This window comes from Atta colombica, unplaced genomic scaffold (genome assembly GCF_001594045.1).
Source record: "Atta colombica isolate Treedump-2 unplaced genomic scaffold, Acol1.0 scaffold238, whole genome shotgun sequence".
Classification (NCBI taxonomy): domain Eukaryota; kingdom Metazoa; phylum Arthropoda; class Insecta; order Hymenoptera; family Formicidae; genus Atta; species Atta colombica.
Genome location: NW_017259336.1, coordinates 323,907 through 350,553, shown reverse-complemented (window position 1 = coordinate 350,553; position 26,647 = coordinate 323,907). Strand labels below are relative to the sequence as shown.

Here is a 26,647-nt window from a genome sequence, read left to right as displayed (position 1 = left end):
AAAAAAGTAGATTAATGTAAAATTCTATTCTTTTATATTTTATCATATAGATTTGCTTTCAGAAAAAATATTACATTTAAAAATGCCATAAAGATACTTTTAATTTTTTCTCTTTCTATGTATCGGATTTAATTAAAACTTGTATTATCACGACATCCGCATAACGTATTAGACAAGATTGAAGTCTCGAAAAGAAAACATTAACAATACGAATGTATCAATAAAGTCCAGAAAGATTTACGCGTAGGAACACGTGCTTGTCCTCGTCCCCTGACGTGCACTGTTACTCGAAGCATGTAATCTGCCCCGAATTTATTTCTATTTGGTCTCGAGGGTCGGTGATGATTTGCCCCTGGTACTGAGAAATCCTTGGAACATCCCACAAGGGAGTGATCTCGCTCATGTCTCATCATTTTGAATGAACGTTTCATTGCGGTGATAAATTAACTATGACTTTTAGTAGTAATAACAGATAAATCAATCTTGATAGATTAATAAAAGACAATAACGAATTTCATGAAAAGATTAACGTTTATTAAGCTTCAAATTATATCTAATACAAATTATGTTAAAGAAAAAACGACGATTAAATGTTCGAAAAATCCACACAAATAAATAAAATCTGCAAAAATTATTTACTTCTGCACAACCTGCGTGTCGTAAGCCCAAGTCGCGATATCCACAGCAAAAGGGTGGAAAGTTGGGAAGGAGGGTTTTATCAAGGATGATAGCCAAGGACGAGAAGGGGGCGCGGAGATCTACGGACAAACTGAGACGGATCGGTCGCATAAATCTCCAGGCTCGGTCCAATATAAATCCGAAGGCAGCACGTCGACGCCACCGGCGGACATAAATACGACTTAGCAGGCCGCGATCTCCAGCAGCTAATTGAGAATTATTTCCCCGCGATAGTAACTACGAGATCCCGCCATTCGTTCGCAGATCCCCGGCTAATTTTCCTGCGAGTTACGTGAAGGGGGAAACCCAATTGAAACCGACGCTTCGATTGAATTCACGAGGTATTGCATGTGAAGCTTTGGATTGGAATGAATGGTAATTTATGTCGAGAGAAAAGCAACTTAAATGTCAATTCGTCGACGTTTCCTTGCTAGTCCATTTATACAAACGTTTCTGTATATTTCTTTTTTTTTATACAGTACAATATAAACAGCTTTCGCGAACGTCGTTTGTAACGTTTTTGATTAGTTGAATCATGAAAACTGATTTTTCTTTACGAGACTCTCTATCTCTCATCATTTTTAAATATTCTTTATTAATCTCCTCGACTACAGCAACGAGTTAGGCTCGAAATGAAAATTTTTAAACAATTTGTATGTGATAAGTACTATGAGATTCTAAATTATAGGTAAAAAGCTTTAAATCTTCTTCTATGAATCGTCGTAAGGTGGAGGTTTATTTACATTTTGTACTACAAACAGGATACTTTAGATGTTTTCTAGTTAAACATCTAAATTTGTATTTAAGTTAAATATATAATGTATAAATTTGAGAGAGAGAGAGAGAGAGAGAGAGAGAGAGATCATGATCATGTATCAAATGAGAGATCATGTATCAAATAATGTATTAAGGAAACAAAACAACTCAGATGATTAGATGAGCTCTCCGGATATTATTCTGAGTTATAGAAAGTGGAGAACTTCTGGATAATTGTATCGCACTGTTATTTGAAAGTAATTTATTATATAAAGTAATTATAGCTATCTAATTTTCTTTCCTCGAAGAAATTGTTAAACTTCCTCTTTCTAAAGCAATTTTAGATGCAAATACTCAAGGAGGACAAATCAAAAAGCCATCAATTTTTCAGTTAACATAAGAATTTCGAAGAAAAGTATCAAGATATATCGAGCTTATAAATATATCTTCATATATAGTTTAGAATCAATTTATTAAAACTATTTTTTTAAAATTAAATTACCACACAAACTCACGCAAATTCACTGATAAATTACTGCCTGTTTACCTGAAATATCTGTAAATAAAATATCTGTAAATAAAATTCGATCTTGCTTCGCCTGTTTGTTACGTAATTTACATTATTTTCAGACGCAATCCTGAAACGCACAAATCGCAGCTTCGAGAGAACGGGCGCGATGTAATTTGATTCTTGTTCTGCCTGTAGAAGTAAAGAAAGCAGAGTTGAAAACGGCACGCAGCTCGGCCGCTTTCGTTTCGCCGAGGTCGAGTGTCTCGAAAGAGCTACACACTTATTTCAAAAACGAATGGTCACTTAGCGCAGCGGGGTGCTCGCCTCACGATCGGTAAAAAAGTTCTGGCGGCATCCGGAATCAAGTAGCCAATGGGCGGAGGGCTGGTGTTTTGTTTGTTCGGCAAACTGTCACAACAACTCGAACTGGTGGACCCACCCCTCCAGCCATCGTCGTCTCGTTTTCGACGAGAGCTGGAAACTCGAGTGCCACTACGACTCATGTCGCCATACTCGAACGTGATTAATGTACGTGTTTTCGGAAGAAAAACGACAGCTCACCGGCCGGAAACAGTCAATATTATGAATGCATCAATCTTTCTAAAAATCTTATTTTACTATGCACGCGTGATAAAAAAAATTTTTTTGTTTCATAAAACTCATCTATAATTATAGAATCTGTATTAATTAAAGAAGACAAATATAAAAGAATTTATAAGAAGTAATACAATACACGAAAAGGTTTTGCTAAAATATCTAAAAAATTTAGCTACAAATCTGAAAATAATTTTGTTGGACCATCAAAATAATTATGCAGAACGCTTGATGTGATAATGCTGCAAAATATTTTGACATTCTAATCAGTTTAAACATACTTAATTATTTTGATAGTCCAAATAAAATTATTTTCAAATCTATATCTAATTAAATTTTTAGACACTTTTGCAGCAAAACCGTTCTTTGAGTTCTTTCCATGTAGGAATGAAAAAGAGGATTCAAGCTTTCAGTATACTTATAATATCAGTACACTTATAATAGATTCATTATAATTAAAATTATACCTGTTTGATTTTTCTGGGACGTTATATATAATTACATCAATATATATTGCCAAATTTTCAGAAGTCTTTAAAATTCAAAACAATAGATTAAACTTATTCCATGTAAAAAGGATCTTCACATTCGATTCATCCAGTAGAAAATAAATCGATAGCAAGGTTCTTTCCACTTAGATCCCGATAAAAATTAGTGTTCAATCTCTCCTTCCATTCTCCGTTCGCTTCAGTCTGATTTTTTTCCAGATTTCTTCCCTTTTTCTGTCTCTCAACACATATTAACAACACAGAAACGAGCGGCACTGACCGGCAAACTGTTTATGACGTGTGCAGTAGTCGGCGCGCGGTCGACTTTGTAGCTTTTACGACGTACATAGATATTGCTCGCAGTAAGCACCTACCTAAGTTGTGCAATAAACTCGGACAGGTAGTTAAAAACCCACTTCGGCGAGACTTGAAGCGCGAAACATACTGAAAAGTCCTTGTCCACGTCATTTGCTCGTCCTTGTGAGTATCATGCAGAACAAGGTAATGATATGCTTCTGCTCCATTTTTTCTTATATAAGAGAATCAATCTTAGTTTTGTTGTATCGCATCAATTTTTTATCGTTTTACCCAAAAAGAGTTTAAATTTAAAAATATCTGCTGTGAGAAAATAGGAATTGTTTAGACGGGAATCATTTCCTATTCCATGAATTTATAATTTATGTTATTAACATCGCGCCAACAGCATAAAGAAGATATGAAAGAATTTATTTATCTATTAAAAATTGAAGTAGCTACTCATTGTTACCAAAAGTTATTGTCAATAATCGCAAGAAATAAAGTACATTACAATTCGGCCAATGATTTTCTGTTTTCTATCACGGAGAGAATTTTGTTTTAAAATGTACCTCGAAAATGGTAGTTGTGATACAATACAATATTTTGAAGATTTTTATCATGCACTTCAGTAAAATGAATCAAACTTATTTTATACTTTATTGTAATTTTATTAATGAATGAGAGAGATTTACATTAAAATTCTTGGAAATACAATGTTGTGACCCACAACTATCATATTTAAACTCTATGAAAAAATTCTCTCCGTGTAGAATCAATTTTATTTGTAATTTTCACATGATGAAAATCGCACAAAATGGTAAATGTTCACGATGCTACCAAAAAAGTCTCAAAAAGCGAGTCACAAGGCCGGCAAGGCCCACCGGCAGGCTTAGCATCGGGATTGTAACGATCGAACCCCGTAAATCGATGCCCTGCCGCGGTTCCCCGTTCGGGGCATCGTCGGAGCGAGTTATGGACTTGAGGAGCAAAAGGGGGAGGGGAGACGGGGAGAAATAAGAATGCCGCGTAAGTATAGAGAGCATAATAATCAGAAGTAAATTGCGAATACGTGAGGCTACCGTATTGTAGGGATTCTGAGGTATCCGCGGCTGCGGGGATCCTCTCCGTCGTTCCCGCCGTGAGGCTCCTCCTCTAGGGCTCACGGTGCTCGTCGTTCCCTCCGCAGGGCTTCCCTGTAGGGCCTCTTTCCCTCCCCTCCCCTCCCCCGTCCCCTCCTTTCTCTTCTTCTCGTACGTGTATTCGTGTGCGAGAGATACATATACGCGCGAGAGTCTGACCTACCGGTAATCTAATTTGAATCTCGAAGCCTCGGTCAGATAATGGAACACGTATCGAATAATATTACGAGCGATTCGATTCGATATCATTTGTAATTCCGGAGTCGGAAGACCGCAGCGCGCCGCGGGTCCACGGAGGCCAGCCGGCTGACCGGCGAGGATCCGACGTGTCGTGCGAACAACTCATTTTATCGCGTAGTTCGGGATAGCGGGGTACAGCGTAGGTGAGAGGATATATCGAAAAACTTTGGGACCTCGTTGGAGCGTGATCGGAGTACGGAGATGAGATCTCTGATGCCTGTGGCCGAACTCACTTCTAGTAGATATCTCAGGGGAATGCGCGCGCACGCGTTAAAAATGAAGAAAACTGAGAATCTCGGTTATTTGAAGAGCAAAATCAAATAAAATATTTTAAATAATAAGTTATTCAGCTGAAAAATAGAAATCTATCTTGATTACGTGGAAAGTATAATATATTATTTTAAAAAAGCTTGTTTAATCGTTGAACAAAAGTATAAAAATATAATGTAAATAAAAATGACAATAACATATATTTATCCAAATGTTAAAAATAAATCATGATATTCTAAAATCATGATTTTAAAGAATATATAAAGTAGGATACTGTAAAATATTAGGTATGGGAAAAAATTCGTGGCGTTTTTTTAATGCCATCTAACGGGAAAAACGCCACGACCTTTTTCCCACACCTAATAAGATTATTTATCTTAAATTTTTTTTAATATAAGGAGACAGCATATGTCCAAAATCAGGATATCATAAGTCAGAATCAAAATGTCTTGAAACGTCTTGAAAATATTTTTAAGACGTCTTGTATTCCGATTTTGACATGCATGTTGTCTGGGTTATCAAAATTTGAGTCAAAGATAATTGTAGTGTAAACTGTACGGTATTTTCTTATTTTTCAAGAAAATAAAGTAGAATTAGACAGTTGACTGCGCATATTTTATTACTAACTTACTACTTGATGAAATTAAAAAAAGTTTCGTAGGTTACACATATCGTGATAAAAGGTAATTACATAGAAAAAAAAGTATGTGTATACTGCCTGTAGAGCAAACGGAGCATTATCTTTTTGCCATTCACGCGTAGTTCTTCCAACTGCCGACACTCAACCAATCAGTCACATCGAAATGTAGCAATCAGTATCGCAAGTTAATTTCCAAGAACCTCAATGATTTTGCACGGTTTTCTTGCTTCACATACTAACGGTCAGTTGGCGTTCATAGCGCTTTCGAGGCGGGATGTTCCATGAAAAAACATAATTAGGACGTGATTTAGAAAATGAGGCAAATTACGCATCCGCTGATGTATCACGGTTGTCTATTAATATACCTCGTTAGTTGGAGCAATACGAGATTAATGTAAGTTGAGTAAACATACGTTAAGTGCAATATCTTGGACTCATCATCTTCGTTTCTGAAATTCTCGGTAGTAAACGATCCTCGTATTATCCATTTTTCCTCTTGCGCTACTCGCCTTCTCATTCTATCTCACGGTCACGCAAGTGTAAGATTGAAGAGCACAAGAGAAGCACAAAAAGAGAAGTGATACAGTAATCCTACGATATCTCAATAGAAATAAAAAAAAATCTCTTTGTTCACGTTAATTTGTGTTAGGCCTAATCTCGTCCACCTTGCATCTATTCCATATTTAGGAATTCTGTTTGAGAAAATAAATCATTAGGCTGTTTGGAAAGAAAGAACTTGGATTTTCATGAATACAAGCCACTCAAAACGTGGTTTTACGGGCCTTGACGATAATACCTTTGAGTCTGTTAGCACAGATTACACACTGCGATAGGGCACTGGGACATTTTCGTAAATTGCGCAACTCTCGGTCGCGTCTTCTCAAACAGACGTCCTCTCGAAGGGCGCGGCAAAAAAGGAACGGATGAAAAAGGGAGCAAAAAGCGAAGGAAGGACACGCGGCTCCTTCATGACAAAGACGAGGAGGCTACCTTTTTTATTGAAATTTTTCACATATTGCTCACACCGTCGGAAATCGCGGGCCGCGTTTTCTGTATCACGCTATATGCAAATGAGATATATGCTCTACCCGAGCCACGTAATAAATTACACGTGTATAGGTAGGCCTAAAATTACGTATCACGACTTCAGTGTATGCCACGCATGCACCACGCACATCGTCTTGGCTCGTTCGCGCACGGTGGCACATAACACGTGTCACGGGTGCCGTGTCCTGCCCGTAATACGTGCTTTTTATCGAGGACACCCCGAACGAGAGCGCGCGCGCCCGCGCGTGATGGCAAACTGTCCTTTCGTCGCAGAGGCGGCACGGCGTTTTAAAGAGGTAACTTTAATCTCGTCTCTCGTGTACTCGGAATCACGATATTCAGTCATTTCAAGTATGAGAAAAACCCAGCGCACGTGATAACGCAACATTCGTATTTGCGACAATTGTGGCGTATCTGATGCACGATTTCGTTATACAAATGTATATAGCTCTCTGCCGGCAATGTGAATTTTAACTCTTCTGTCAGCAATAGGAGTCTTCGAGAAGCAGCAATTTTTTTTATTGTTTCGAATTACATAAAAATTTGAAAAACTTTTGGTGCACTTATCAAAGCTTCAACAACGAATTTTTACATCATAGAAATCAGATTGTATTTTACTTATTTTTTACAGATTTATTTATCAAATTTCACGATTAAAATATCAATGCCTTTAAAACTTCAGTCTTACTGGCGGAGAGATAAGACTGATAACATTAATTACGTTTCTTTAATCCAATAATTTGAACAGGAAAAAGAAAAATTTGGACAAAGATTTAGGCAGAATAGAAATCTGAGGTGTGCCGGTTGTATTGCTGATACAAAATGTTCCAAAATTGACGATAAATATTTTATAAACATTTTTGTATTTTAAGATGAATAATATGATATAAAAATGTCGAGATATAATTTTAATAATTGGATAATTTTTAAATGAGAAGAATTTCAAAATTACGAATGATGGGGTTAAAATTTCACGCTCTCAGGGGTGCGTTCCAAAACTCAACTATATCAATGTATAAGTGAGAACAGTAGATTTACTCTGTGTCGACACCTTTGATTAATAACCATCATATTGGTCAGTTGTGCATGAGCAAATAAGAGCGAAGTTGCTTAGTTTTCTTAGTATTTGAATAGAAGAAACTGATCGGTACGTTATGTTATTAGTTGTACAGAACGGTCATGCGCGAAGGACGACCATTAGCACCATTTTTATCTAAGTGATTTTACTGTTCTTACTATGACTACAGGATTATCACAGAAATGAATTTTAAAATTCCCTGACTTTTCCAGATTTTCTAGATGAAAATAGAAAATTTTTTAATATAAAATATGTAAATTTTAACACATTTAAAATCAAGAATTGTAGGAAAGCTAGTCTATATTATTAAAAACAACGCAAAAAAGATTAATAACATACTAAAATTTTGCAATGTGCAAATTCAAGCCAACAAAAAATAAATTAGTATTGAGGAAAAAATGCAATTACATTTGAGTAATTAAATAAAAGGGTGATTAAATAAAAATAGTGAATAAAATATAAATTTTAATTATTTTATTAAAATCATTTAAAGTGTGCGAGTTTTGAATGTATTTCTATAAATGTCAGATTATAATATAATATTAAAAAATTATCTGGAATAAGAGCAATTTAAGGAAATTGTGAGCAAATTTCAAAATTCTAGATCTTTTTACATTTTCCCCTGATTTTTCTCGATTTTCCAGATCTGTGGCAACCCTGGATTATGTCAACTCCCAGTATTTTTTATCTTTATTCGGTAAACAACAAGGATAAAATGATATTCGGATTGACAGAATTGAGTTTTGAACGTATTCCTGGGATGATAAGATGATCAGTGTGAAGGTGCTTCCTCGAACTTTATGCCTTTGACAATAACAAAATTTAGTATGATTTACACTGTGACCATCTTGACATCTTTGAGCGAAATTCTAGCTCCGTCATTTATAATTTTTAAATTTTTCCCATTTAAAAACCATAGTCTCGACATATAACATACTAGATTTATAGCGACTTATAACGATTAACTAGACAACATATTCGTACTAGACTTTTTATTTTAAAATGTTACAAAGAATCTGTTTTTAAAATATTTAGGTATCGTCAGTTTTGGGACATCCTATATATTTGTTTAGGATTCTTTATTCACTGAAAGAAACTGTCTTCAAAAAAAATATGCTCTGTACACGAGTCTGTTATCAAATAATTTCAACATTTTTCCTAAACATAAATATATAATATATTAATTTAATAGCAACACAAAACTCTGTTTGTCCTTTATCTTCTGCTTTCGAATTGAACCCGTTTTCATTCCAACACATTTACCAAAGTGCGAACCGCATTTATTTTGACAATCAATGCAATCTTTCGGAAAATTGGATTTTCTGGTGATAATTAGAGGAAGCATATCCCGCGCATACGTACAAACATGAACTTCGTTTCTCTTGGTTACCAGTTATGTTTTCTTTAATCCAATTATCTAAGCGCCGAAAAGGAAAATTTGGACAAAGACCTAGACACAGCAGAAATCTGATTGCATGCCGGTCGTAAGGTGAAGATGTAACTCATCGTTGATGTCGGCACTTTTTTCGACTCGTCTTCGGAAAGGCTCGTAAAACCCTTCGTTTCTTGTAACTCAGGACCACTTTGTTACAAAATCGGATTCGCCATAGTGTTTCCAGGATTAAGATCACTAGACCGGAGACGAACTCCATAATAATCATCGTAAAATTAGAAGTTTATGTATTAACGCAGGATACAGCAATATACATATACACGTCAACAAAATCAGAAGGATAAGTGGTACTTTTAAGAACTCTATTCCCGTGATCATTGTTCGTCGCAGGTTCGATATATATATAAAATTTTTTGAAGAAAAAGATGCTTTTTGGTGCCGACAGAAATGAGCGTGAACCAACGCATTCGAGAAAATAGGCCCATGTATTTTTAAAATCGAAAACAGGCAGACTTTTCAGTTTTGTAAATTTCCATATTTTTTAAGGATACCGCGATAACTGGAAACTTAAAAATTTATTACAATGTTGGCGTTATTTACTTATTCTATAAGCGTTGCTCTGTCACATTTGATACCACTTATAAAATAAGAAAGTTCGCTTAATATTGAAAGAACAGAGAGAAAAAAAAGAGAGAGAGAGAGAGAGAGAGAGAGAGAGAGAGAGAGAGAGAGAGACGTAATAAATGTATGGGATCCAATTTTAATTTTAATTAGTATTGTTGAATTAGAATAATTAGAACCAATCAATTTATGAAAACATAAATTGAGTGCAATAAGTAATATCATAGATAATAGATAAAATATAAACATATATAAATATATTTTTGTTTTAATGGCTTTTATCTGCCATATATATCTGTCGATATATAGGATGTTCGTGAACAGGTGGTTCAACCAAGGAGATGATTCTACATGAAAAAATAAATTAAAAAATAAATTAAAATAAAAAAGAATCAAATTTTTTTATATGAGATTTCGTTTTCGAGAAAATCTATTTTAAATATTCGCTGGGTATACAAGTACACTTAACTGTATTATTACATCGAAAATACACAATAAAAACAAAATATTCACGCACGAAACATTTTATTAATTTATAAATTGTTGGAAATGTTGCTCATTGCATCGAATACATAATTCTGTTTTCTGAAATAAATTTTTGTAAATGCTTTCTAGCATGTTCTGGTGCTTTAATTTATCAATTAAATTCGTCCTCGTCGAATATTTAAAATTGATCTTCTTGAAAACACAAAACCTTATTATATATATGAAAAAATTTAATTCTAATTTTCAACTTATTTTTTCACGTATAGAGAACTCACTCTCGTTTCATCAGTTCACGAACAGCCTGTATAATGCAACGAATATTTATTTTCATTTCTATAACAAACAGCAATTCATCTAAATGATAGCGAGTAATTTTTTTATTTTACAGAAATCAAAAGGTGTCACTGAGTACTCGCACTATTCAAACATCAAATTGAACGATATTATGGTCCTGTTAAATACTGTAAACTCTTTGCACACCTAATACAATGATATTCCATGATAAAGTGTTCGAAACAAGCAATCGAATGGATGTCGATCGATATTCGCGTGATGATAAATGTGCACGGTCTTCGGCGTGCAACTGACCGTTGTATTATCTATTAAACTGATCGTGTAATCGCGCACTTGTCCTTCGTATGTCATCAATCGTCGCGGCAACCTCTCATAGCACTCTCCTTTGAGAGAGCTAATACTTCCTGGCATCGACGTCGCGAGTATGCCTAATAATAATATCGTTCAGGAGAAATATATAAGCGCGGCCTGTGAAACGCGTGTCGCCGTTCGCCGTGCGCGCGCTAGGTATGAAAAAAAATCTCGTCATTTAATTACTGCACATCTAGAGCGCGTATAGCTCGTAACGACCACCGCTAATATTAGTACCATTCGCGGAAACGCGCTTCTGAAAAGCGATTAACGCAATACGCGGCACTCGCATTAAGCGTCAAATGATTTCGCCTCTGAGATCGTGCATTAATTTCCTTTTGTAAGAGCCTGTGATCTTAATATCCGAATGAGCTTTGACGTTCATTTAATTCTGACGTAAAAACTAAGCGGAAAAGTTTCCATTAAGTAATCCTGCTTTTAAAGTTGCAATAAATATTTATGCTTGTTATTTCATTCGTTAGTTATTTCAATGTAATATTTAAAATTAATTTTTCGACAATAATAAAATAAATAATGTTTCAAATAGTCTGTTATTTTCAATACAATTAAGCAAACAAGACCATTTTCGGTCAAGGCGGAACTTTAGTGCCTAATATAATATTTCTGAATATTCTGTGAATTTTTATAATTTCTTTAGTTTTAGCAAACTACGCGCCGAATATTTGTCGGCCTTAAAACATAGTTCTAAATTGAAGCTGGAATACGTAATAACATAAATTAAATTGAAACAAGCAATTTAATATTATTGATACTAATAAGCATCTTTAAAATACTGAAAAGAATTTATATCTATTATTTTATTATTACTAAAATTATTGTATGGAATGTCGACAGCAAATCATTTGCGTTCTTGCATATAAAGAATATTATAAAATGGAAGATTGACATATTTGTGAGTTTGCTACAAATTCTAATGGCTTTGCAGATTATCAAACATGTGACATAATGAAACAACTCGTTGACTCGTTTACTCGTTTGCTGAGAACGGTGCGAAAAATATTACGGGTAATTACAAAATATTTCCGGTCGTCGCTTTTATGTACAAGCCATTATTATTGACATTATGAAGGTGTGTCACGCGCCAAGCAGAACGGAAGAAACGGCTGTTCATTGTGGTAATCTCTCACATGTCGCTTCAGGATATCGCAGATGCGTGATCCACGAGTGAGGAATCAATAGAAAGTTAAAGATCGTCATAACACGTCGATTCAGGTCTTTAACCGTGATCTCAATCGACACTTACCGCTCGGCGTATTTCCATCATGCGGAAACTCGAAGAGAACAACGGAAAAGAGGTGTCTATTCTTGTACATCTGTTATTATCGTTAAAACATTGTATGAAACGAATAATCTGTCTTTCAAAACATAAGTATCCATTATTAATAATCATTATTAACGTGCTAAATCAATATATCTTAACAATAATTAATTAACTCGCGCGTACCATTGTTAGATAAACATATATAGTTTGCGCAATTGAATGTAATTAATTTCAAAGATATAAATCTTAAACACTAAAATCAAAAAAAATTTCTTTAAAAACTGATAATCGAAAGAGTAAATCATTAATCAGATGCCACAAAGATAACATACATTAATAGATATATTAATAGATATGATATTATGTTAAATATAATGGAAGTAACTTGTATCGTGTATACTGCATATTACAACAATTTGCGATTTACATTGCGATTATTATTTGCATTTAATACTAGGAATCATGTTATCGTATTACTTTTTTTTCTATTTTTTTTCTCGTTTGTATTCTTTGTAGTATTTTTTTGCGTACTTATGTCTATTGTTAATATTCATTGATTTCGAGTTTATTGAAATATTGATATTATACATCTAATATTAGATACTCATAAATGATCCGTCACTTACGATGCGGCATACAAGTCCGGAAAGATTGCGAATCCTAAGTATTCGAGCGAGTGAACTCGGATTAGCGTTCGCTGACTCGTATTTTTGGCACCTGCCACACCTAATGCGCCACGAAATTCGAAACGTTCCGTATGTCAGGTTGCAGGACTAAATAAAGGAATAAAATAAAGCACTGCTTTGGAAAGAGTTGAGCGCGGCTAGTGCTTCGTGACTCTTTTGAAGTGCATCAATCAAAATTAAACCTGTATTCATCACCGATATTTAACCGATTACGAGCGATAGATTTTGCAAGCGATCAACAGACACGCTTCGCATCCATTCTATCTCATTTCTCGGGATCTAAACGCGATATAACGGTGGTATTTTAAGCAATCTTAAAATTGCACGGCCGAATATCCGAAACTCATCGTCAAACGATTTGCATTTCTTTCGTATAGCTGATTATATCACGGTTAGGTATTTTTCCGCAAGAGATTGATGTTGCAGAAACCATGACGCCATTGAACATTTAAATTACACGTCGCAATTAAAGGCGAAAACGAACAAATAAAAAATAAGATTATTCGCTCAAAACTGTTTTAGTTAGATGATGTTGCCGTTGCTTGACTTAAATCGTGAACGCCTTATATCACGCAAAGTAAAACACAGCATACCGTATAAAAACTTTACAAATATATAGTATGCCCAACATATATAAGTGCTGTGTTAAGAACAGTACTTTACTGAGCGAGAATTACCTAATGGGAAGATCAACGATTGAGATAAATAAGTATCATTAACTTGGAACTCTCTCTGATTCTTCATTTAGTCTAATCATATCTGATAGGATAATCAATTTCCAAATAATTTTATATTTATTATCATCAATCAATCATTAACCAATTATTTTTGCTATGATACCAAAGATAAAATATACAAAGATAAAAATTAAAGTATTCTATGTATAATATTTCTTTTTTAAAGATTATTTATCCACATTGTATTATAATATAAAAATTATGCAATATAGAGAAATATAATTAGAATATTAAGCTATTCTCTTAAATAATAGTTGATTTTACAAAATTATTTATTAATAAATTAAAATATATAAAATTTTTAGCTCGAGATTGCTAAGCAAAAATTATTGCTCGTGTTTTTTGACCTTTTTAATTACTAATTTTTACTTATTCATAATTAAACAAATCGTAAAACACGTTAGACATTTCATTAGAATACAAAATTGGTTCTTAGAAAAATTTGATACAACCACATCTCAAGAATCATCGTTAACTTGATATGACAATTTTCCCCAAACTATCCTTTTAATTTGAATTAGAAATGTAATTCCAGGATATATTACAAGTTCGGTCACAAACAAAAAAGAAATGTGAAAATCTATGAAAGCTTACCTTGACTGTGTTCGCCCGCGTCGAAGGTTTTGCTGGTCATTTGGAAGAGTGCGTCCAAGGGACTGCCCTGCCCTGTAGTTCTCTTGCCATTTTGGCCAGCGTGGGAGCCGTGCTGCTGCGGCATTTTCCTTTTGAGCTGCTGCTGCTGCGGCTGCTGGAGCGCCGGATGATGCAGGCCGGGATGAATGCCCGCGTGATGAAGCGCGGCGTGATGATGGTGATGATGGGCGAGCGGGTCCGGGCTACCGGAATCCGACACGGAGCTCCTTCCGGACGACGAGGAGCTGCTGAGAGGCGGCTCGCTGATGGAACCGGACATAGACGCGAGTGACATACCCATCAGTGAGAGGTCTCGGGGTCCGGTCGCGTGACTCGGGTGACTACTGTGATGATGGTGATGCAAATGGTGCTGATGGTGATGATGATGATGATGATGATGCTGCTGCTGCTGCTGTAGATGATGACGATGTTGATGAGTGAGGCCGGAATCCGTTGTGTCCCAGGGACGGACGATCTTTGCCTTCGGTCGATGCGACAAGATATCGAGGATACTGAAAGACTTAACTCCGCGATCATTGGATTCTCGTTCCCTCTCATCCTCCTCATCCGAATGTTGCATCTGCACCATCTTCAGGCGCTTCAGCGGCTTAAAGTAATCGTCCGTAGTACCAGCGGCCGCTGCTCCGCTGTTACCGGTCCTGCTGTCTACCTCTTCTTCTTCCTCCTCGTCCTCCTCGTCATCTCTGAGCGTTGTGACCGAATCACCGCTTTCGCGAGCTCTGCTACTTGTTCTTCCATTCGACATCCTGTATTCCCCGTTGCGGGAATAATCTCTCTCCTCGTCTTCCGTCATCGAGTCTCGTGGATAGATTCTCCTTGGGCTCAGACGGTCGACGTAATCCTCCCTGGAGGAAGCCAACTCGTCTTCCGTGTTGGGTGTCGCTACTACCAGCGGCAGCGGACTGGGACAGCCTACAGAAATCTCGTCTTCATCGTCTTGAACATCTCCTCGACCCGGCGAGCCTCTGCATGATGTCCGTCGGTGTGCAGACGAGCCACTCACGCAGCCGGGCGTCACGGCGCTGGAAGATACCGTTGTCGACGGCGACATCGTGTACGATTCCGTCATCTCCGTTGTACACATGCCGCGCGGGAATATAGAAGAAGCTAAACTAAAAAGCTCGAGACACTCGCCTGGTGGCTTTTAACAGCCAGTCGCGAGGCCACGGCAAGTTAATCCTTCAAGCACCGCGCATTCTTTCGATAACGCACTTACGTTCTAAAACTGTTCACGGGATCACCACACGGTCTATCAAGTCTCATTCACTGGCCTAACATATTCAAGTCCTTGACAATCTTCGCAGGGAGCCACCGACTCGAGCCACAGTCACAAAATCAATCGCACACTAATCGCTATCGATGACCTGTCAACGCACTCGCATTCTCCGTCATCATGCTCTTCCGCACACGAATCACATCATTGTCCGGATCCGTCTCCTATTTCTCGTCGAAACATCTCTTTGAAGCTCCAATGCTTTCGTTCAAATATCAACTCGTAGACGAGAAATGTCAATCATTCCATCAAACGTCGACTCGTGATCTTCCTTCACTCTAGCACACTACCACCGTCATCCGTTCGAAACTGGACACCAAAATATGATACCAGAGCTTCATAGCGAGCGCGCTATGGAACGTTTCTGTTCTCGAATGTCCTGAAACGACAACCTGTTCTGCCGAGAGTAGAAACTCGATCGAATATCAGTCCTCTTTGCTATTCTCACTAAACACCAGTACACAGAAAGAGAGAGAGACGCGTTTTTGATGCCGTGCGTCACTAGGACATCCGCAACGAGCGAGATACGCGCGCGAAACGTCAATATGTCGACGTTTAACGAGTTTCGGCGCTAAGGAGGCAGCCGGGTGCCTCCTCTCAGGCCAGTCGAAGCCGGTGACGCGAAATGGTACGGTGGACGGGGATCCCCCGACACCGGTGTTGGGCAGGCGCTTTCCTCACCGGCTTAGCGCACGCGTAGAAGGACGGTGGAGTCGTTCGAGTTCAGAAACACGTTTCGAAGCCGCTGCCACGGCACCGGGTACCACCTCCGTTACGAGAACGCGCCCCTTTGGCGGATCCGTGGGCCGGGCGAGATCGGATCCCGCCTACAGTAACCTAACGTAGCCGGCACAGCAAAATGACGCCGCCGCTGCTACGGGATGGAATTTTTACGAGACGTACTTAACATCCCGCAGCGTCGCGGCGGGCGCGACCGTCCTTCCTTCCTTTTACCCCCTCTGCTCCCCTTCCTCTCTCTTTCTCTCTCTCTTTATTCTACCCTGAAGTAGCTCCTATCTTGTGCTCCTTTATCTCTCTCTTTCTCTCTCCGTCTCAAAAGGCGCGTTCTCTCGTTCGAGAATGACGTGGGACTGACCCTCCACGACGCGGAGGGCGACTAACGAGGGCCCACCGTGATTTCGTCCCACCCGGAGCGTGGATTTCGGCCTCCGCCGCGAGCGGGTCTTGGGAACGGATTATCGGGCGGGATGTTAACGGCCGCGTCTCGATCACGCGGGACGAACGACTTTGAGAGACGTGCGGCGCGCAAATACATCTGATAGTGCGCGATATATTCCGCACGAGGAACCGACGAGGACTCCTCTTCCGTAATATTATGCATTATACATTATGCGTAACATCTCTATAATTTGCGTTTGTCAGTTACTTCCTCTATTATTATCCACATCTTTCTACTTGCTTGTATTATCGCACGGTTATTTGAGTATAAAATATAAATACGCGCGATATAAATAACGATAAAGATATATATTTTCAGTTTTTCTTTTTAAATATGTATTTGCGAGTCCTTGCAGATGAATTAAGCCGGCAATGTCGACGTGTAAATTATACCTGCCAGTTGCGATGCGACAAAGTTATCGCCTTGCTGGTGAGATATAATTTGTAAATGTGAAATATATCAGACTGTATACAAAAATAATATATTCTACAATCAAATTTTTAAATTAAAATATCGTTTGTTTTTTCATATATAAAAGAGAATATATAAAAGAGAAATTCTTTCTCGTATAATCGTGATAGATTCTCAAAGACTATAATTAATTCAATAAGCGGAAGTATCTCTAATAAATTAGAGATAGAATTAATCGAATGTAGATCGAATTGTGAAAGAAAAATGATGATTGCTGCCGTAGATAATGATTGTTGACCTATTTTATAACGTTATAGCCGTTATAGAGACGTTGCACGTTTTAATAATACTATCAATCAATCAATAAACTGATTCATCAATCAATAAACTGATTCATCAATAAGTACTAACAATACTATTGATTAATATTGATTGATTGATTGATGTAGAATATTGATAGTGAAATTTCTTCATTCTCGAGCATCAATATTCTCTATCAGAGCAATACTGATGTTTGAGAATCAAAAAATCCAGGTCACCGTCAATAGTATTGTCAGTACCCATTGATACTGACAAATTATTGACCTTGTAAAATCTATAATGTACATAAAATTGAGCTGAAATATTGTCAATAATACTGATTGTGTATAAGGTTATAAAATTATTGATATGTATTGTCAGTATTACTGAATTAATATTATTGATCATGTAAGGTCTGCGATAAAAGAATATCATGTCTATTATATACAGATTATTATCTACAGTCTGATTTGAGAATCGATTTAGCTATGTATAATAATTGCGGCAATTTTCGTTGATAACTAGCATTGCTCGATATATATTACCTTTCTATTATAAATGTTATTGAATTGCAAAAGTTAAAAAATATTATATGCAAAGATGAAATATCAGAGTATAAAAACTATACATGTAAGGCAAATGAAAAAAATGCTATGCTATTCTTTTTTAATCGATTATCTTAATTGTTTCTTGTAATGGAATACTTGTGTCGTGACATTAAATAAATATCTATAAAATGTAAATAGAGATAGGAATGCTATAAAACTTCTATTATCTTGCGATTAAAAATAATTATATAGTTTTATCTTTATATTATAATATATATATATAAGTTGAAAAAATAATGCACGCACTGCAGTAACTTATAATATTTTGAATTATTAATTTATTATCGAATAAGAATATTTTTGTTTTATTTTTTATTATTAGAATTTATATGAATTGAAATTTGTGGGCGAACTACAGTAATTTCAAGCAACCCCGATTGTAACTTTTTTTGTATGAATTGGAAGAAATAAAGAAAAAGCGAGCGTGTACATTTCTATTGAATAGGTTCAATTTAAAGAGAATCGAAGACCACTGAATTCTGTGGTGCATGTCATTTGTGTTGTGTTTTTTCCACATGTTCGTGGTTTTTAGCCGATATAGAATTGCTTCACCGGATCCGACGGATCGTTATACGTGCACGTTGTGTTTCGAGACATTTTCATGCTCTTCAATTTCCACTGATGCTAAAGATTGAAAACGTTATATAACGTGTATTATTTAATTATTTCAATTTTATACAAAAATAAAAGTTATATTATTTATTATGATAAGAACAGTATTGATTATTATTATATTAATATTTAGCAATATAATTTAGCAATATAATTTGAAATATTGATCTTCCTACTCTATTAGTAGGATAAGATTAAAAAAAGTTTTCATTTATTATTTACAAATTAATAATTACTTACAACTTATTAATTACTTACAAATGAAAGTTATAAATGCCATGTTATGTAAAGGGAACGTAGCAAAAATTGCATGAAAATTCATCTTACATTACATAGATACTTCGTATATACATGAACGTAATATTTCTCTGTCATTTCTATGCGTCGTAAATCAATATTACCTGCCGATTTGTGATGCAAATATGAATTTATATAATACCGAGAAACAATTTGCTTTCACCGAGTGATGAGTCGCTTTCGTGCCTTTGAAATTTCACAGAAGCAGATTTCGTGAGCCTGTAATATGAGCACCGATAATTGTAATAAATCGCGTCAACCAATTTACCGTGCTTAGCAGTACACGACGATACTAAATTGTGCGCGACTGCATGCAACGTGTAATCTAATCCTATCGACATCCTGCCTATCTAGATTGCTGCGGATTAATAGTTGTTATTACACATAAGTAGCATAACTGAAAAATACATACCGCGTAAACGCGACATGTACCTGTGAGGAACAATTGTGTCAGTACTTGGAGGCAATCACATCGCATAGGATTAATGTGACTTTCGTAACAATGTGTTTGATATTGATAAAGTAATACCGGAGGAAACTGAGAAGTAAATTTCACTTGTCAACACTTCTCAATTAAAGAAGAAAGCAGGAAAGAGATTATGAAATAATTTTCTCATATTTTTACCTTAATTTCTAGTCTTAGCTTTATGTACTTTATTAACTACTTTATTAATTATTAACTACTTTATTAACTATTATGAATATATGATATTGAATTGGATTCTGTCTATCTGAATAGACATATAACTCTGCTATATCATTTTGTGAGCTATTCAAAATAGACACAAATGAGACAAGACAAAATATTCTTTCTCCAAATTGGAGTTATTTTCCTACACGAAACATTTGATTAGATGATTTCATTCATAACTGCTTAATTTTTGACATTAGGCACTCCAATGACCAAGTTTCACATTGTAACTTGTCTAAAACACAATCCATTTAAAGATATATGAAAAATGAGACTCTTTTATTCTTCGGAAACAAGCATAATAATATTGGTTGTCAATCATTCATAATACGAGAAACAATTGGTCTTCCGTCTCTCGCTATGAAAGATGAACTCCAAATGGATCAGAGAACACGCTCGTCTAAGTGCCTATTTGTTTCATGGACACCCTGTATTTAATTCTAATACACGACATCACGCGACTGCTCCGGCAATTAAAGAATCGTAGAGAAACATTTATTGAATCAATCAAACTGGTGCGAAACTCAGCGGATGGTGGATTGCCAGTACCTGCCAATTGCGAGGATCGCGCGATCTCCCATTCACCGAAATCAGTAAAATCTTTTTAGAGTCCCCTTAAGTTCAATTTAGCAGGCAGGAGCGGTGCCGACCGCTCTACTCGGCCAGTTCGACCAACCGGACCGTCCGCGGCCCTTTTTCTTCCTCTTCTTCTGCGTCTTCGCTTCTTCTTCTCGGCCTTCCACGTCGGCTTTTCTATCCCGATACAAAGAGGCGCGAGCGAGCCTAATTATTATGATAGCTCGCCACCGGATTCTGTCGGTCCCTTTGATCTGCCGCCGTTTAGCATGATCCCCCGATATTTAGGTAGGCTCTGTTGTCCAGGTTGGTTTGGAGGGGGAACCCTCGTGCAGTAAAAGAGGAGAGAGATGATAGGTGCGTGTGTGCAGTATACGTGTGCAGTGAATGTGGACGAGGGGGAGGGAGGATTGAAGGTAGGATTTAGGGAAGAAATCACCAGCAGGACAGGGATGCGATAAACTATCCATCAATGAGGATTTTTTTTCGAAAAGTTTACGCCTGTGTGTCTCCGTCTCCTCCCTTTCTGTCTCCTCCGCCCTCATTTCTTTCCCTCCGTCCCGCTTGATTGCTTCCACCGGCCACCAGTTTCGTCGTTCTCGGGCCACACGCGAACGCCGATTACATTAAGACATTTTTTACAAAGTAAGAAAGACCGACCTTTAATTGATAATTCCTTCTTTTTCACGCGCCGCGTCCGTTCGTATGCGTTTCGAACTGGTAAAAAATGACCTATCTTTTATGTGTGTAACGAGACGATCGTTGTGATGCTTTTGTTATAATTAATTTATAGAACAGCGAACGTCTTCTTTCTCTTTTTTTGTCAATATGTGTAGTCATTGTTTTATCATTAGTAGCACATTTAATAATAACATAAATATGATACAATAATATTATTATATACAATAATATTATTATATTACAATAATATTATTATATACAATAATATTATTATATTACAATAATATTATTATTTATATGTAACATTCTAATGTGCAATATTAATTTAAAATTTTTCGTACTTAAAAAATTTTGTGACTTTGCTGTTGTTCTCGTTTCTGCCATGTAGATGTTTATAATATTGTTTTAAAACACTAGAGAATAGCATAATGACATATTGTATTAACTTGCAGAGTTAATCGCATGCAATATTATTAGCTATCATGTTCAGTTTATGAGCCCTTTGTAAAATGACTTTCTCCCGTGAACACGTGACATTTGTCAGAATGTCAAAAGGTCACCTCGCATGCGTTATTGAAATCGAGATGTGAATCTACCCGCTTTTCAAACCAATTCTGTCAGATTTGCACATGCAGATAGGTACCGCGATCGATGCATCTGATTAGCAAATATTAGATAAATCAAGGAAGACTTATACGAGATGCATTTATATAAAAACTATCTTTACGCATAGACAATTTCAATATTTCCCACGCTTCGCATGACAATTTGTCATTCATTTTTTATAGCTTTTAATTAGAAAGCTGATTTATGCAATTACGTTGCATTAATATTATGTTAATATCAAATACAACGACTTGCTAAAAATGCAAACGTTTAGATATTTATCATTTATTTTTGCGGCCTCTTTAGAACTTCAGAATAAATGTTGCATTAATGTTAATATCAAATATAACAGTTTATAAAAAATACAAATGTTTAGACAGTTAAAGTTGTTTAGATATGAATCACATTGCGCAGAGTAGATTTTAAAAAAGCTTTTCGCAGTTTTTGGACGATTATTTAGACGATTTCTCTAACTTGTCTATAAACACAATCCTCCCTATATGAGGCAAGTAATTGTCAAACAAACATGTTAACATCAAATTTAGCGACGCTAAATAGAAACGCATCCTGTCTAAACAGCACTAATTCGTCTCGGTGCTACCTGAAGTCCTCCGGTCTGTTTAGATATTTACGTTCGTAAGAACCGAATAAGATCGGCGGCATGCATTTGTATGTATACACGAGGCATAGTATTTTTTCTATCAATCGTATGACATAGAGAAGGAAGTTCAATCGCTAACGACAGAGTCGATGCCGGCGCAACCCAGCCAACCCAGCATATCCTACCTTAGAGGTACGTTAACCGAAGTGCTCGCATAGATAGTGAGTTTCGATCGCTCGGCTAGACGACAAGTCTCCGTCGCAGTCGGCCCATCCCATCGCTATGTCATCCTCCATATTAGACGCGATACGTGTATTTAGTTATAATTGACGAGAGTTCGGGTTCGGGACAGGTCACAGAGGCGAGGAAGGCGCAGCGCGGCCTCCCCCCCCCTCCCCCTCCCACCTTTCACGTACGATGCAACGTGCGTCGGATGCGTGTGTGTGCCAGATCCCCGCTGCAGTCCCAACGATCCCACCAGCACGACCTGCCGTTCGCCCATGCCCGCCGTGCTAGCCCCACTTCGTATACCCGGCTCTTCTACCCTCCCTGTCGCGCACTCGACGAAACGCATTCCCTCTCAACGCGGCGCCTCCGCTCGCACGGCACAGCGCGTTCCGCTCGAGCACCGCCTCGTCCACCAGCCGATTGGTCGAGCGGCCCTTTGACGCTCGCCCCGTAAATCGATTTATATCGCGAGGGATTTTTGCTCCCCTTCCTCCGCGCGCCGCCGCCGCTACCTCTGCCTGCTTGCTGGAGAGAGCGAACGCGCCGGGCGATAAAGCACCGAAATTTTCACGCTCTCGCGAAACGCGTCTCGAGCTTTTCATCGCCTCTTCTGCGCTCCGATCCCCTCGCATGAGGAGACGAAACGTGACTGGTAAACTCTGCTAGCAATGTAGTTGATTTTAATACGAAATGTATACTTTCGTATTTAATTTTTAAATAGCCAGAAGACATTACTTCTTTTTTCATCTTCGAGAAATCGAGTTGTGATATTTTTAATCGATTGCCATTTATCTTTTTAAATATTTTGTAGACGGAAAATAAATGTTATTAATGCACTTATATAGTAACAATTATAGTTAAAATTTATGATTTTGTTTAATTGTTTACCAAAAATTATATTTCTAAGAAAAATCATTAAAAACCGTCCATCGCGTTATCGAGTTCATCGCGTTACTCAAGGCTTGGAAAAAATTTTTTATTTTGTAATTTCTATCGCACATATATTATTTTTTATTTCTTACACGATTTTGTTGAAGTATCTAAAAATTTAGATTCAAATCTGATAATAATTTTATTAAGTATCGAAATAAATATATGTAAGACGCTCAAATTGATTACTAAAATGTCAAAATTTTTTGCTTGTCGTGCTCGAATTTTTTACATAATTATTTTGATGGTCCAGTAAAATTATTTGTATATCTGTTTCTAATTAGTGTTTAGATACTTCAGCAAAATTTTTTTTCCATGTATTATATTTCTCAGTTAACAATAAGTGGCCAGAGTCCCGTGTTGTTGAAATTCGCTAGAAAATGATAGTCAAAGGCGCTAGCGAACGATCATAGCTTTTCTGACTGTCGAGGTAAATACCTGCAGATGACCAGCGGCCTTTGAACGGCCGAACAATACGACTGAGTGGCCGCGACCAATCGAACAAACGACTTGGCTTTGTTAACCTCCGCGAAGGTGACGGTGCTCCAAAGCATCACTTATTAGGCACGCGACCCTCGTAGAGCGAAGATGGCTGCGGCACGACTGTGAGTCGAATGGGAAACAATACTCTCGTGAGAGAGATCCCCGATCAGCACTCTCGTACAAAAGATTTACTCAGAATCACAAACTCAACAAAATAACACCTCGCGTGAATTATGAGCAAAAGAGTAGCCGAGTTCTTTTCTCTATTTCCTTTCTTGACTAGCTTGAGTGCAGGCTGATATTTTTGAAAATAATTTGCTAATAAGTTTCAGTGTCTAAAAAGTCGCCGCAAGTAATTCTTTAACTTTGTAAAATCTGACATACTCTTAATCTTAATTGTATAGTTTTTAAAATCGTATATAGACAGCAATTATCCCTCGCACAATTTTAGATAGATATAAAAAATTAGTGATTATTTTTTTCCTTTATGTAAATATATTTTTAAGAGATTATGATACAAATTTTAATTTTAACATTGATCATTGCTACAACTTTACATTCATACTATTTAATAATAGAAATTTTTATGTATAAAAATTTCTATAAAAATATTCTTCATAAGTTAAACTATTGGGTTGTCCGGAAAGTTTGTGCCGATTTTGAAGGAAAATTGAAACGCAGAAGATTTAAATTTTAGTATACATTTATTAAATTATATAGATTAGTCGGCACGAACTTTTCAGACAACCTAATAGTTTATATTTTTTTTTTCACATATATAAATATATAAATATGAATCTTTGCAATTATTAGTATATAAATATATTCAAGAGACGAGATAAGATATATTATAATTCACAAACAATTGTGACTTACTAATAAGTTAACTGTGAACGATTTTTCGATTCTGAATTTGAATCCTCTTCATTACATCATTGTACTGATAATACTTAATAATTCATACGATACACATGCTTTCAATTCATTATTATATTACATCTATTTTTCACATGTCTAATTTTGCTTCTATTGTGGCTTTAATGTTGAATAATAAATATTAACATTACTTATTGGGAGGGTGAACCCTAGTCTAGATTTCTTACCGTTGGAAGACCGAGGGAGAATGAGAACAAGTCGTGCTTTATCGTTCGGAAGTGATTCGATATACCCTAAGAACGTCTGATGGAAGAAGAGCTAGGGAGGTGACAAATTGAATGTCACCTTCGTCACAGATACTGCAAAATTCTATCTGCTGGTAACACAAACAGGATCAATAGCATCAGTTTTCCCCGTTTACATGTTTAATTTTGAAATACGACGTAAAGTTCGATACTCAAAAATTAATTTATATTAAATTATTTATATTAAACCATACATTTTTATAAATGTGTTATAAATATTTCGTTCAGAGATAAAATATTTTTCATTCATATTTGCGCGATAAACGATTTAATTTAACTGATAGAAAGACACTTTTTGAAAAGAAATATTTCATTTTTATATCTTTGTATCATTATATCTTTAGATGAAAATTTTTAACATTGTCAATGGAAATTCGCTTCAAATCCGAAGTCGTTCACGTTAACAGACAAACTTGAATGCTAAGCCATCAATCTGTTATTCATACAGCAATCAAGGCTCTTTCACGTCTCAGAGTCCGACAAGTCTATCGGCGATTCGAGGAGCATTTTTGCACCGATTTTCTCTGGTTTTTGTACTCTTACGGGTTGACCTGTGCGCGACAAATCGTTGGGACTCATGACATGTAAATCCCGAATCGATGAGAGATCCCTCAAATACGCTTTCGCTGGTCTTTTTCCCTAGAGTACGATTCGCTCTATCTATGGACGTGCTCTCTGAACGCATTAGACATGCTTGCCTACTTCGGGCAATATCTATGGGTGGGCTCAACGATCCATCGGGAGCAGACGAAGTGAACGCTCGATGCCCACAAGCCGCCCTTTGAGGCTCCATCGTGGCGCACGAACGGTAACAACGACGACGGCGATGACGATGGCGATGTTTCCTTCAGCCCTCCGGAGGCGTTTATTTGCGAGCGTAACTCTGAGTCCGATCGATTCGTGATACTCCGACCGAGAGGTTCGTCATTCTGCCTTGCACGAATCCCATCGTGATTTTACATACCGTCGTTGCCATTTTGTCGCAATCGCGATAGCTGTTATACTTGTTTCCCGAATAATGGCAAATTTTACCAGGCATTTTTATCATGAGTGATAATAAAACGTGCATTCTACGTTTTGTTGTATAATAGTACTAGATTTTAATTTATATTTTAAATATATAAAATATGTACGTAAAAAATTCACTATACTCTTTTATATTTCTCTTATCAAGAAATTTATTATTAGGTAGCAAAAAAGTTTGGCTACACAATTTCATGTTTATCAGATTATTAGGAATGTATATTTACAAAAAACAAACTCTGTTAATTATATTTACTAAATACAAAAAAATAATAATTAAATTATAATAATTAAATAATTGAAAATTGTCACCTTTAGTTTTGATATAAACTTTAAGGTGCTTTAGAACGCATCAATAATGGCTGCGCATTTTTCCATGGAAAAAGTCTTAATTCCTGACAGCCAATAGTCAGAATAGTCTTTAGTTCACCAATCGATGAAAATTGTTTTGGTATTTAATAACATGTAATGAATACTTCAGAGCTGACTTTTTGTTTTTTAAAATATATGTTACTACTTAAGAGAGTTTTGACATTAAAATCACGACAAATAACATCAACTTACTATTTGATTAATTTAATAAACACAAAATTTTGTTACACAAACTTTTGTTACACAAACTTTTTTGTCACTTTTCATATTAAAGATACTGTATGTGAACATAATTTTTCCGAAAGCTGCTTCGAACGTATCACTGTTAAATCTATAATCACTTAACATTATA

General features: G+C 36.4%; 1 protein-coding gene across 1 annotated transcript in view; it reads right to left on the bottom strand.

Annotated features, from left to right (window-relative positions):
* Positions 1-15,326, bottom strand: part of LOC108688714 (homeobox protein Hox-B1-like) — a 53,618-nt gene extending 38,292 nt beyond the window's left edge. The window contains exon 1 of the mRNA XM_018195071.1: positions 14,183-15,326. Coding sequence (XP_018050560.1) covers positions 14,183-15,326 — 1,144 coding nt within the window. The remainder of the gene's footprint in view (positions 1-14,182) is intronic.
* Positions 15,327-26,647: the final 11,321 nt, after the last annotated feature.